The 12505-nt window shown below is 40.0% G+C and overlaps 1 protein-coding gene across 1 annotated transcript; it reads left to right on the forward strand.

Moving 5' to 3' along the window:
• kcnk18 (potassium channel, subfamily K, member 18) lies at positions 1-12293 on the forward strand. Its single transcript, XM_037124303.1, has 3 exons — positions 1-308; positions 524-670; positions 11094-12293. The coding sequence occupies exons 1-3, from the start codon at positions 80-82 to the stop codon at positions 11927-11929; spliced, it is 1212 nt and encodes a 403-aa protein (XP_036980198.1). The 5' UTR covers positions 1-79; the 3' UTR covers positions 11930-12293.
• Positions 12294-12505: the final 212 nt, after the last annotated feature.

The following is a 12505-nucleotide window of genomic DNA, read 5'->3' on the forward strand; positions in this document are numbered from 1 at the left end:
GAAGCCAAGCTGACAGACCTACAGCCGCACTCCAAAGGCTCGGCACAGGAGGAGCCGCGGCGGAAAGAAGCCAAAGATCATGTCAGTGGCCGTGAAGAGTGGTATTAGAGCCAAAGCAGAGTCCCGAAAATGTGCAGCGCGGTTCTGGAGGCTCTTTCCTCACCTTTTGCTGTGTTTGTCTCTGGTGGCGTACGCAGCGCTGGGTGCGCTCATGTTCCAGCACATTGAAGGAGGGAGCACGTCCTCTACTTCGCAGGATTACCTTGAGTTCCTGGGTCAGATTGTCGGGACCGTACAGAACTTCACCGGTGAGTTACCTCAAACACGCAGTGCTATCAGATGTCAAAGTACAATACTGAAAACGACATTTATGGAAAGATCAAAGCTATGGACAATTTTGTTTTATTTTAATGGAATAAGAATTTTAATTTCTTTTACGCATACACTAGGAATACACATGCAAATTACATGACTCTCAGTGCTAATACATGCTCTACACTGAACAGTTTCTCTTTATTTTCAGATAACGCCTCCTACACACATCAAGAGATAGTGAAGGAAGTGGAGGCTAAGATGCAGTTTGGGTTCAAGTCCATATGGCTCCAGAGAGCAGACAGATGGACATTTTTTGGCTCAATGTTCTTCTGCTGCACTGTATTCACAACAGTTGGTGAGTTAACAGGATGATTAGAGCTATCTATATCATGGTGAAGAGCCCACAGAGAATTACCCCGTTCAGCTGCTCAGGCTCTTTTAGACCTAATTGCTCATGACTTTACAGTTTTGTCTGTCTCAGAGCTCCCACCAACAAGCAGCAGAGCAGCTGTTTTCACTGTTCACAAGCTGGTGGACACAGGGGAGCATTACGTTTCCACAGAGACAGATATTGTTCTTGGGAGTTGGTAGAGCCCAAGACATTAATGACATGCAATATTGGACTTGGAGTCATCAGATGGACACAAACATGACTCTAAATAAATGACATTTTGCTCTGTGTCGGCTGGATGTGCAAACAAGGCAACTGCTAAAAAGAACATATTAACTTTTTTAGTTGATCATATGACAGTGTCAAAAGCTAAACTCAGCCTGTGAAAACACTTTAGTACTGCATGCCATATATGATATATAATAATATCTTTGGTACTTTCTGCAGCTTTGAGAGTAAGATTTTTAAAAGAAAGCCTGTGTCTTATTCTCATAGACACAATATTTCAGGAACACCTGTAACAAATTTCTTGAAATTTAACAGAAATTTTGGAATATGAATTTAATAAGCACATTGGGATATTGACAATGACATTGTGATGGTGTAATGACATTTTATATCCAGAATGTCAATGGTCAACTTTTAGAGCAAGAGCCTGAGGACATGAAGATGTAAATGCAATATACAGGTGGTGGTGTTTTGCTGATTTAATTTGAATCTCATCTAAACTGCACCAGATACCTGTTCGGTCCATCTCAGATCCACTGTGGCAGCAGAGGATGAAGTTTGGTTCAATAATGAATTTATCATAGGTCTTCTGAAAATATTGCCAAATCTGCTGGATCGAAAATATACATACAGTAATTCTAATATAAATGTCTCTTTCCAATTTTCACCTCATTAGGTGCTTTTGGTAGCCATCAACAAGCTTCTGGTTATCCTCTGGCTCAATTCTTTAACCTCTCCTCTAGACACAATTAGTGAAGTTCTGGTACAGAGTTCTTTCTTCAGTTCAGTCCACGTGTTCTTGATGGGTTTCAAGTCAGGACTTTGTGAAGGTCATTCCAAAACCTCAATTCTCACCTGATCAACCATTCCACTTCTGATGTGTGTGTTTGGGATCATTGTTCTGATGGAACACCCAACTGAACCCAAGAGCCAATCTTCTGCTGATAATTTTGACCCCCATGAGTTCATGGCTATAGGTGAGGGTAGGAACGAAGATTGACCGGTAGATCAAGAGCTCTGCCTTCCGGCTCAGCTCCGTTGATGTCACAACTATGCGGTGAAGCACACGCAACACCACACCCACTGCTCTGACTCTCTGATCGATCTCAAGTCCCATCATCCTCTCACTCATGAACAAAACCCTGAGACACTTGAACCCCTTCACTTGGGGCAAGGACTCATTCCCCACCTGGAGTAGGTAATCTACCGGTTTCCTACTGAGCACCATGGCCTCAGATTTAGAGACCACATCATCTGCAAAAAGCAGTGATGCGATCTTCAGGTCACCGACCTGTAACCCCTCCACACCATGACTGTGCCTTGAAATCCTGTCCATGTATATCACAAACAGGATTGGGGACAAGGCACAGTCCTGGTGGAGGTCAACACCCACTTGGAATAAATTCATTATTGAACCAATTTTTTTTGTCAAAGTAGTTTGTGTTCCTCTCATTCATCATAGAAAAATGAGAGCTGAAGAAATCATTGGAGCCAAAGACTGCCAAGATATATGTGGATGCAAACTTTTGACCATGACTTTGATAGAGCAAGTGTGGGGACCAGACCATAGGTGGGCATAGATTTTGCAGTTTTGGACCGGCATGCAAAGGATAAACCAATTAGCCATGACTATACTCAGAATGTGGAGTTAGGATCGTAACTAATGTCAGTTGCTCTTAATCTTACAGACTGTGGTGAAGAGAAATACTCCTAGTAGCTGGAAGATTGGGTATTTCAAAAGAGGATTCAGACATTAGTGAGATAAATGTTAAGGACTGTCAATCTTGGGAATTGGGAGGCCCACTGAGTTGAATTGGATGGGCTAATCACTCATGCATGTTGATTCCTTTTCAAAAAATCTGTTTGCAAGTTAGAAACTTGGCCATCTTGCTAGTCTTGCTTTGTGAAACACCTTGAGGTCAGATGACCAAACTGTATGATCAATCATTCCTGGTCAAATTACCCTAGTCAAGGGGAAGAAGAGCTGATGATAAATTGAACTATATCGAAGTAAAATAGTGTCAGCAAGTGCTAGCAGCTGCACCAGTCAATATTGTTGTTTTTTTTCAAAAGATGTGTAAATATAGTAAACTCAACCAACTTCTAGTCTTGTTTTATGAAACACCTGGTGGTCAGATGACCAAACTGCACAGACATATATTATTGGCCATTTGAAACAAGCCTCTGCAACACTGAGTGATTATTGACTCGTCATTCTTCTCTGTTAGATGTCTTTTTTATTGTGGTCTGTGTTACTTGTGGTTTGGTGCACTTTGGGGCTAATGACTGTGTTCTTCACTTGTATGGACGTTGCCAGGCAGTGAAAGTGCTTGGCTTCTGTAACAAGAAACAAGCCTTGTGTAGAAATGTCAGGGGGTCTGTTTTTGCTCAAACCAATGCTATAATTTACACATGACAAGTGTTGGAACTTTTGTTTTTTACTTTACAAGTAAACATGGATCAAAGCAGTAACATTTTGATTAGAGGAGGATGAGGAGAGTGTAGCAAGCTTTCATACTTGGCATCGCTAGAAATCATCCAAAATTATAATTATCATAAGTGTTCTCATATAGTCAGTAGGGCCACAGTGTTTACATTGTTGTCCTCAAACATGTTGGCCGGAGAAGACAGATGGTTTCTAAAACGAGTAAATTAATCCATCAATGTTAAACTGGAACAACCTTCTTTGAACAGAGGAGGTGGACTAAGACATTACTTATCACCCACCAACAATGCTGATCTGAGTTCTATCCCCAGACAGCTTAACAACCACTCACACCAGAACCATTTATTGCTGTATGCAGACTATCCGGGTGCATAGGGCCCCCACACCACTAGGGGGCACCCTCAAGTTGCAAGTCTGGGCTTAATATCTGAGGAGTGACACAAGGGAAAAGATGTGAGAAGTACCCAGCACTTTTTTGTAGAACCTCTGCTGAGGTTCCAAGCGAGCCAAGGCCATACGTAAGTCTGCTGATTGGTCAGATCTGGTCTCTATCGTGCTGCTTTGCTATGACGACAAGTACTACTAAGCGAGGAGAGATGAGGCGGGTTGCACTGAGCTGCCAGTACCAGTCATTCACGGCATGGCATCATAACAAACCTATTCATCTAGCGATGAAGAAAAACACTCACAGGATAAAGGTAAGTTTTTTTTCATGATGTGGGGTGAAGAGGAAGCTTTAATGCCAAATTTTTATCTGTCCCAAGTGTTCATTTTAGGAAAGGGCTAAAATAAAATGTATGTCATATGTGAATGCCATAAGACTGATTGACTGAAGTGACACCTGTTTTAGTGAATTATAGCAGGTCCAGCTTGTTGGCATTACATCTGGGAGGGAGGCTGTGTTGTCAGGTGGCTCTGTCATGTCGGCTATGTCCTTGTCCAGTGGGAGCTGCTTTTCCGTCATAGACCTCCTCTGCTGTTCAATATTTGCCATGCAACATTACTTTAAGATTAGTTTTGTTATTAATTCATTGATTTTAGTGTGTCCTCATTTTATAGGTCTTTGATGTGAAGTGTGCAAACAATGCTAACATATATTCCGACCTTTCATTCCTACAGTTTAGTTACAGTATGTTTTTGATGTATTACTTTGTTTAATTCAAAAGAATCATAATAACACCAATTAAAGTAAATTTAAAGCAAACTATTCTAAATACGACCGTTAGTTCTGCCCACAGAATATAGGTTAAGACCATAGCAGTCCACTTTGTAATGCCCTGTGTAATATACACAAAAATATTCCTTCAATATCACGTTGTGCTCATCAGTCATTTATCTTCGTTTTATAACTCTGACAGGTACAGTGTGTCGAAAACTGCTTAAAAGCCACAACTTTGAAATTGGATGCATACTTTAAAGGGACACTGTACTGTATATTGCAATGTTTAATATAAAAACAGATTATGAAATTTTGCATTAGCGTAACATAACTCAATTATACAGTATGGATATTTGCTTAGGATCTGTTTTGCTTGGTAACCTGAGGTGTTTTGCTTTTGCAGGAGCAATTCTGAAATATTTTGGAGCCACAGACCAGGAAGCAGCATGGCTGCCTTCAGCACCACCGGACCAGGGTGTTCAAGTTTAAAAATGTTTTAAAATTTAAAATAAACATTTCTGAGGAACACCTCCTCCTATACAGGTTCCCCATTGTTTACCTTGTATTATCATCATACATCAGCTCAACTTGCTAGAGCGGGTCTACTCAAAGCTAGGGTCTGTAATGTTGTTCAGAAACACATTTTGTTATACTGGGTGAAATGGTCCCGCTATCCTGAGAGTACTTAATACATTATGTATTCAGAAAAAGGAACAAAAATAATCAGACCTCTGTGGCAGCTGCAGAACTGAGAAAAAGCTGACCAATCCGTGCTTTTCGGTCCAAATAGCACAGATTGGTCAGATGCCTTCATGTGTCGTTCTGCCTGCGCCCCCCTCTGTCCTTCCCTCCACTGCGCGTGCACACGTTACATTTCACTGATGCCGGAAATATTCAGCACACTCCTCTGCAGAAATACGGAGTTGCAGGAGAAGATGTTCATTTGGTTACAATGGCAGAGAAAATGCAGCCAGCGTTTCTTGTAACAGCTCACGGTGCTAGAAAGGCAAGGAAAAGAAAGCCTGAGGCAGAAATGGCTGCCACGAAATAGGCTCTGGATAAAGAAAGAAGTCAGACCCGAGTCAACACGGGTGCAGCGTTTGAGTGGTGGAGACAACTGGGGCATGTGAAGGGCCTGAAAAGTAATGCAGAGGTTGCTCTCTTTCTGTTGGACAGGTAATGATTTGTTTTGTTTTGTGGGGATTTGTTATTTTCATGAAATATGTAAGGTTTGCCAACTTGGCTATGTTTGTAGCTCGTATTGGCCCAATGCTAACGTTAGTTTCTCTGTGTGTTGTTTTTAGCCACTAGAATGGCTAATGAGTCGGCCCAGTTTCCACTGGATACGGTCCGCTGTGTTGTGGCTCTGATCCGGTTTTGCTCCGCCTTCCAGCAGTCCTCACCAGCTCCGGTTTGAGTCCGCCATGGCACAGTACGGTAGACAGCTGGCCTCACAAGGTGTACTGATGTCAGCACAGAGTGTTTTATTTTGAAAAGTAACGATGTTGTATGTTATTTTGATGCTTTATTTCCTGTCTGTTCTGTGCTGAATTCAGCTGAATTGCTGCGTCATGCTCCGGCATCTCCTTCTCCCTGCTGAGTCCCACTGCCAGATGCTCATTCAAGTTTGTGGGGGCGTGGCTTTGGACGGAGCACTGATGGGATGGGCGGGGTGGAACTTAGAGGAGGTGCCACATTCAAATCTTGCTAGCTTGCTTGCTAGCTCTCCAGGATTGTAGACCCTAGCTTTAAGATGTTTGATTAGAGAACCTTAATCAACAGTTATCATCAACTGTACAGTTACCCTCAGCTCCATGACCTGCAACTCTACAGTTTGGTTCACTTTCATCACTGTTAACCTCTACTGGTTCAAGGAAAAAAATAAAGAGAAATGGGGGAAGTCATTTGGCAGGATAAGGTCTTAGTGTAATGAGTGACAAGACCCACATAGAAGGGAGGTTGTAGTGGATCAATGAGTTAGCTTTTACCCAGGACACTACTGTTTGTGTCCCGTGTGAAACCAAAAATGTACTTATTTTAACATGTAAGTTGACTTACATATCATACTTGTAAGGTAACTATTTAGGTCATTTAACCTGTTAAGGATTACTGTTCCAACATAGGAACACCCCTCACTAAGAGGGGGCACTCCAAATCTTTGCTAATAGTTTTAAGCATCAGCTCTTAACAGTATGTACTCATGCTGCACACTGTTGGAAAGCTGAGACTGTAGTGATTATTCTAAACTCACCATGACACAACATTAGAAAGAGCCCTCTACAGCAAGAAGCAAGAATATTCTGTTTGTATTGCTAAGTTTTTCTACTCTTTTTCTAGTATTTATATAAAACATTTTTCAAGTTCACTTTGGCTTTTTCTTATCAAACTCCTGTAGGTGAATAGCTTTAAATCAAGAAACAAGCAAGAAACCCCAGGGTTTTAGCTTTCATTTGAGACCAAGATTATGTTTCTAGGTAAAGGGGTTCTCAAGTTATAAGCCTTTGAATCTCAGTAGGCGCTCTTGGAAACCAAAAGTCCCAAGCAAAATGCACAGACATGCCTTTAGAAAAGAAATTGTGAAAAATCATTTTTTTTGTCTTTTGACTTTAAATGTTTAGTGTAGAAAGCTGAGACCTGTGGCTATGTCCTAATTGTGTCTGCTGTGTCCATAGACATACCTGAACCCTTATATCTTAGTCAGTTTATTGACATTTGAATTGGATGGAAACCAAAACCTATGTTCCAACCTCTTTAACTCTCAGTATCTCTCAGTATGTCATAGAATCACACTTCTAAAAAAAAACTTGAAGGTGTTACCTTTCCAATGATACATCCCTGAGTCTCAAACTATGTAGGAGCTGTCATGCTTTTAATTTTGATATGTCATTGTGGAAAAAGAACCTTAAAATGGGGGTGTTCACTAACAGGTTAAAGTGATAGTTTGAGTCTTCTGATGGAGGGTCCGTTGTCATTGTGTTAGCTGCAGTAGATGACCATCAGCTCTCCCCCTGTGTAGAGAAGCACTATGTAGCACCGAGAGGGAAGCAGATTATTGTACTGACAAATGGCACTGACAGTAAGACCTCTGCAGCACAATACAGTGTGGGGCAGGCAAAGCTGATCTTTTTAATAGGAATATGGATGCTGTACATTTGAGGGAATGTAGTGCCAAAGGAGAGGACTGTATAAACTACATCCAATCATAGTCAGGTATGTTAACAACAAATAGGGATATTTGTCTCAATCCTCCATCTCTCTGTCCTAGAATGGCTGTTAAACAAGTGTTAATATATATATATATATATATATATATATATATATATATATATATATATATATATATATATATATATATATATATATATAGGCTTAATTAATTAATTAATTAATTAATCTATTTAGAGCATGCAGCGAGTGATGAAGGTACACAATAAAAGTAAATAACAAACACAGTTTGTGATGTAGTTCAACTATATCATGTTCAAATGTCAAATTGCAAAAAAATCAAATCAATTCTTAAGCACATTACATATCTCAACTATTTATTTTAAGTATTCTTTAAGTTCTCATGAAGTCAGCTGTTCAATTATATATTTTTAACTGTTTCCCATATGCATTTATTTGCAGTCCATAATTTTGAATGAGACAGGACAGCCATTTGAATTCGCTATGTCCCCATGGTGTTTCCCTTCAGCCAACTTCTGGAAGCTCTGGTTGGTTGGTCAGGCTGTCACGTTTATGACTGAAATATCGTCACTATTTTATGGTTTGTCATCAAGCTTTGTACTGACTCAAATGTCACCCTTCAGAATATTAGCAACACAAAAATAATATGTAATAAGATGCCGAGTACCTTGACTTTTCACTTATTAGTATGTTTTTCATCGTCATTTTTTACATAATTTATTAATCAAAGTATTCTAATTGTAGTATCTTGGGCTGACTCTTTTTCTTAACATGATTTGTAGTGTAAGAACCATGTGAAGATCCATTAGTAAGTCTGTTACTCTCACATACACATAGATAAGTGGTTAAAGGAAGCCAGCTAATGGCTAATTGCTCAGCAGCAACAGGAAGCGCAACACTCACTCAAGAGAGGGCACTCCCAGAGGAGAATGCTTTTTGCTTAACCACATAAAGTAAAGCACAGTCTGTGTTGTCTTGTTGTGAAGTTGTGAACCACTGTCATCTGCCATTGTATCACTCTGAGACTGCACCTTACTTGAAAAAGCAGCATTTACTTTAGGTCCTACAATACGTGCTTTGCCTTTGCGCAATGCTTGTGTTTATTTTTATAACGGTTATCAATACACAGTGAAATGTGGCAAAAGTTGGATGAGCAGTAGAAGCCCAGTATTCATGTTAAGTGTTGTTTGCTCTATGGTCCTGCAGTGGGTATCAGGCTGTACCCTAGAAGCTACTTGTTAAGACAAATCTGTCACACACAGTATCTGAGAACCTTGGGCAGACTATATAATTTTATCATATCTGCATGCATGTTGTGTAGAACACTTTGTGACTTTTACTTTTGTTTATTCTGGCCCCTGTGGATTATTTCAGTACTTCCTCCTCATGATGATTGGATCTTTTATTAATGTTGTTAATACTGTTTTTAGTTTTTAAACACAGCTGTTTGCAGAATGCATAGTAATGAGGTCATGTATCTATTTGTGGCTATAAAAGACTGTTATATATGTATGCAAAGTATGATATGGATTCAAAACTGTTTATCTTTACAGTCAAGCTGAGCCATCGGTGAGCATGTGGCATTACTTTGTCCTTTTCCTTCCTTCAGGTACCTCCCTCTAAACTGGAGCTGTGTTGGATGTATTCAGCAGGTTTTAAAATAAGCACATCCTCCCTCAATGTCTCATCGATTTAGACCCTTGATCCAGCGAGTGCATAATTACTGAAATACAAATATCTTGTTGTGATTGAAACAAAGTGTTTTTCTTGATTGCTTATAATCTTTAGCTGAACGTTTAAATAAACATCCCATACCATTACATATACAGATCTTTACTTCTGTTTGCATTTTTAGCACTGCCAGGTGTCTGGCAAAAGGTACAAGTAGAAATGTATGTCATTTTTATTTTAGTGCAAGGTTTCAATAAGTTATTTAGCAGAAAGGGAAAAAAAAGATTTGCACTAACTGTAAAAACAAATACTTATACAAAAATGTATTACACTGCTGCATTTTGGTATTAATCGCTGAAAAAAATCAAAATCTTCAGAAATATTGTGCTTTCTTGTGATACTTGAATGTTGAAGTGGCCCTATGAGATGGCAACACTAATAGTGGCCCCAAGCTAATTTGAGATTAAGACCCCTGTTGTAGCCAGTTCATGGGTGTTAATGAAGGCACTTGGAGTTTTCCCTCAGAACAACCAAGTGCCATCATTAATTGCAGTAACAGGTTGTTATGGCTGTGTTTTGAGTTGATCTCAACACTGTGTTTTGGTTTGTTTAGTGTTTGTCTATTTGATGGCTTTTGTGTGACGTTTTAATGCAAAGTGACATGGTTTTTAGTGGAGAATGAAGTTTTGTAATGTAAATTTGAAGTTTTTGAAGAAAAATGTGCATCATGCAAGTGTGTTTAGAGTTTTGGGAAATTAATTTCATGAGATGTGTCTTACCAATTAAAAAAAAAATGTAAGGCCAAGATGTTTCATTTCAGTGTTGTCACTATAAAGAAGTTGTAGCATTATGAATCTTTTCAGGAGCATTTTCTGAGGGGAACACCAAAGTTCAGCTCAGGCAAACTAGGCCTGCATTGTTGCCGCAAACACTGATAGTTGTTTTTACAGTGATACATTTGGGAGGAAAATCATAATTTTTCCTAGGATTGGGGGTCGTACTCTGTCAGCTGTCTTTGATTGTGTCCTTGCGCACACCATCTTTGTATTAACATGGATTTTATATGTTTCTGTGTGTGTTTCTATTAAATGACTAATTTTGCTATAACATTTCTGTGTGATGCTCATATACAGTTGCGACAGTTTTTTCCCCCCTACTGTTAGAATGATAATCATGAATCTGTGATCAGCCTTGCTTGCTTCAGTGTGGACATATATGTGCTTGCTGTTATAATTAATGTGCTGACTTAACCAGGTAAGCACAAAGTAACTCATTCACTCACTTGATGCTTTACTCACGGGTGTGTGAATGAGCCATTTAAGATAACTTCAGTTTAAAGGAGGTCTAAAAGGAGTCCTCTCTTCTCCGTTTACATGCTGTACTCACAGGTATGTAAACTGAAATGCATTCATATAACTTAGAATGCAGCATAGAACGGAAAAAAATATACATGCATTTAAAAAATAGCAGCAGTAGTCATTTTTCAGCAGCGTAGGTGTGGAGGCTGCTATGTGTACAGGAGAACCAATGTATTTCCAGGTTCATTAAACTTTATTTGTAGGGCAATTGCTGTGGTTAGAAGTTAAGTTTGTGTTTCTGTCCTTGACTGGCTTTACGCTACATGTAATGAGCTAAGCCACAGATGTACTGGAGCTTCTGCAGTACTAAAGTGTCCATTTTCTCCTTTGTTGTTGCAGGATATGGGGAGATTTACCCAGTTACCCTGCCTGGTAAGGTGGCATGTGTCTTGTATGCCATGGTGGGGATCCCTCTTATGCTTCTGGTCATCCTAGATGTGGGAGACTTCCTTGCTATGCTGATGTCCAGAGCCTATGTACGAATCCACACCTTCTGTAAAAGACTCCTCTCCCACAACTGGTCACCATGGAAGGCTGGAAAAAGGGGAGGGGACTCCAGCCACCAGGCCTTAGAGGGTGGTTCCTTTGTTTTCAGCCATGATGTTGTGGTCCGTGAACCCCTCGACATTCGGCAGGTGATGCACAGCCAGGAGGATGTACGGCACAAGTCTGTACAGCTCCAAAACAACAAAGAGATCTTCGAGAAAATTCTCGCCAAGGAGAACTTACTGAGAAAGGGCCCGCTGCTCAGGACCCTCTCCTGCCCAGAGCTAGATCAGCTGCCACCACCACCCAAAGGATATGTTATATGGGACTTCACAGGAATAGGAGATGGAATGGAAATGCTGGATGTACCGTTCGTACTGATTCTTTTCATTGTGTTTGCCTACATTTACTTTGGCGGTTTGATTCTCCCATTGTGGGAAACTGAATTTAAGGGTTTTGACCCCTACTACTTCTGTTTTATTACACTCACTACCATTGGTTTTGGTGACATTGTACCCAATCACCCAAAGTATTTCATGTTAACCTCACTCTTCATCATTGTTGGCATGGCCATCATGTCCATGGCTTTCAAGCTGGGCCAAGCACGAATTGTAACTTTCTACCGACAGTTCATTAAGTTCATCAGCAAAGGAAATGTGAAGGATTTTAAAGATGAAGAGAATGACTAAATCACCAGAAGAATTTCTGCCTCATGTCCAAGAGTTTTACATGTTTACAACCCTGGTTTTGACACAGGCCCAAAACATGAGTCTGTTGGGGCTTTTCCAGTGCGACCTTTGTACTGGCTGTTCTGTTAAAGCATGAGCAAAATTAAGACGTGTGCATGTGCCAAGGGCTTTTGCCCAGTGGAGGAGGGTAGTATTAGAAATGATGACAATTAGTTGTTCTGTTATACTCTGTGGTACTTTCGCAATTGTACTGCATGACAGCACTATAGAGGGTCATCACAATAGTGTTGCATTTGAGTTGGATCTCTGGATTTCTTACTGCCTTACAGGAAGATTAAATAAAATGCTTTTTAAAATAAGTTTTGCTTTTTTTAAACTTCACTTAATTGCATGAGGTTAAATAAACATGGTTGATCCCCACTGTTGATATTTGAATTTGCAGCCAAACAAACATCTGAGCAGTGCTCATTCAGAAACTCAATACTGACAGACAACACAGTACTGGTCTATAAGTTCTGTGAAACAACACTAAAACTACCCAGCAGTCAAGGAGAATCACATTAACCTTTAATCCTT

Source organism: Acanthopagrus latus, chromosome 15 (genome assembly GCF_904848185.1).
Source record: "Acanthopagrus latus isolate v.2019 chromosome 15, fAcaLat1.1, whole genome shotgun sequence".
In the NCBI taxonomy this organism is placed as follows: Eukaryota; Metazoa; Chordata; class Actinopteri; order Spariformes; family Sparidae; genus Acanthopagrus; species Acanthopagrus latus.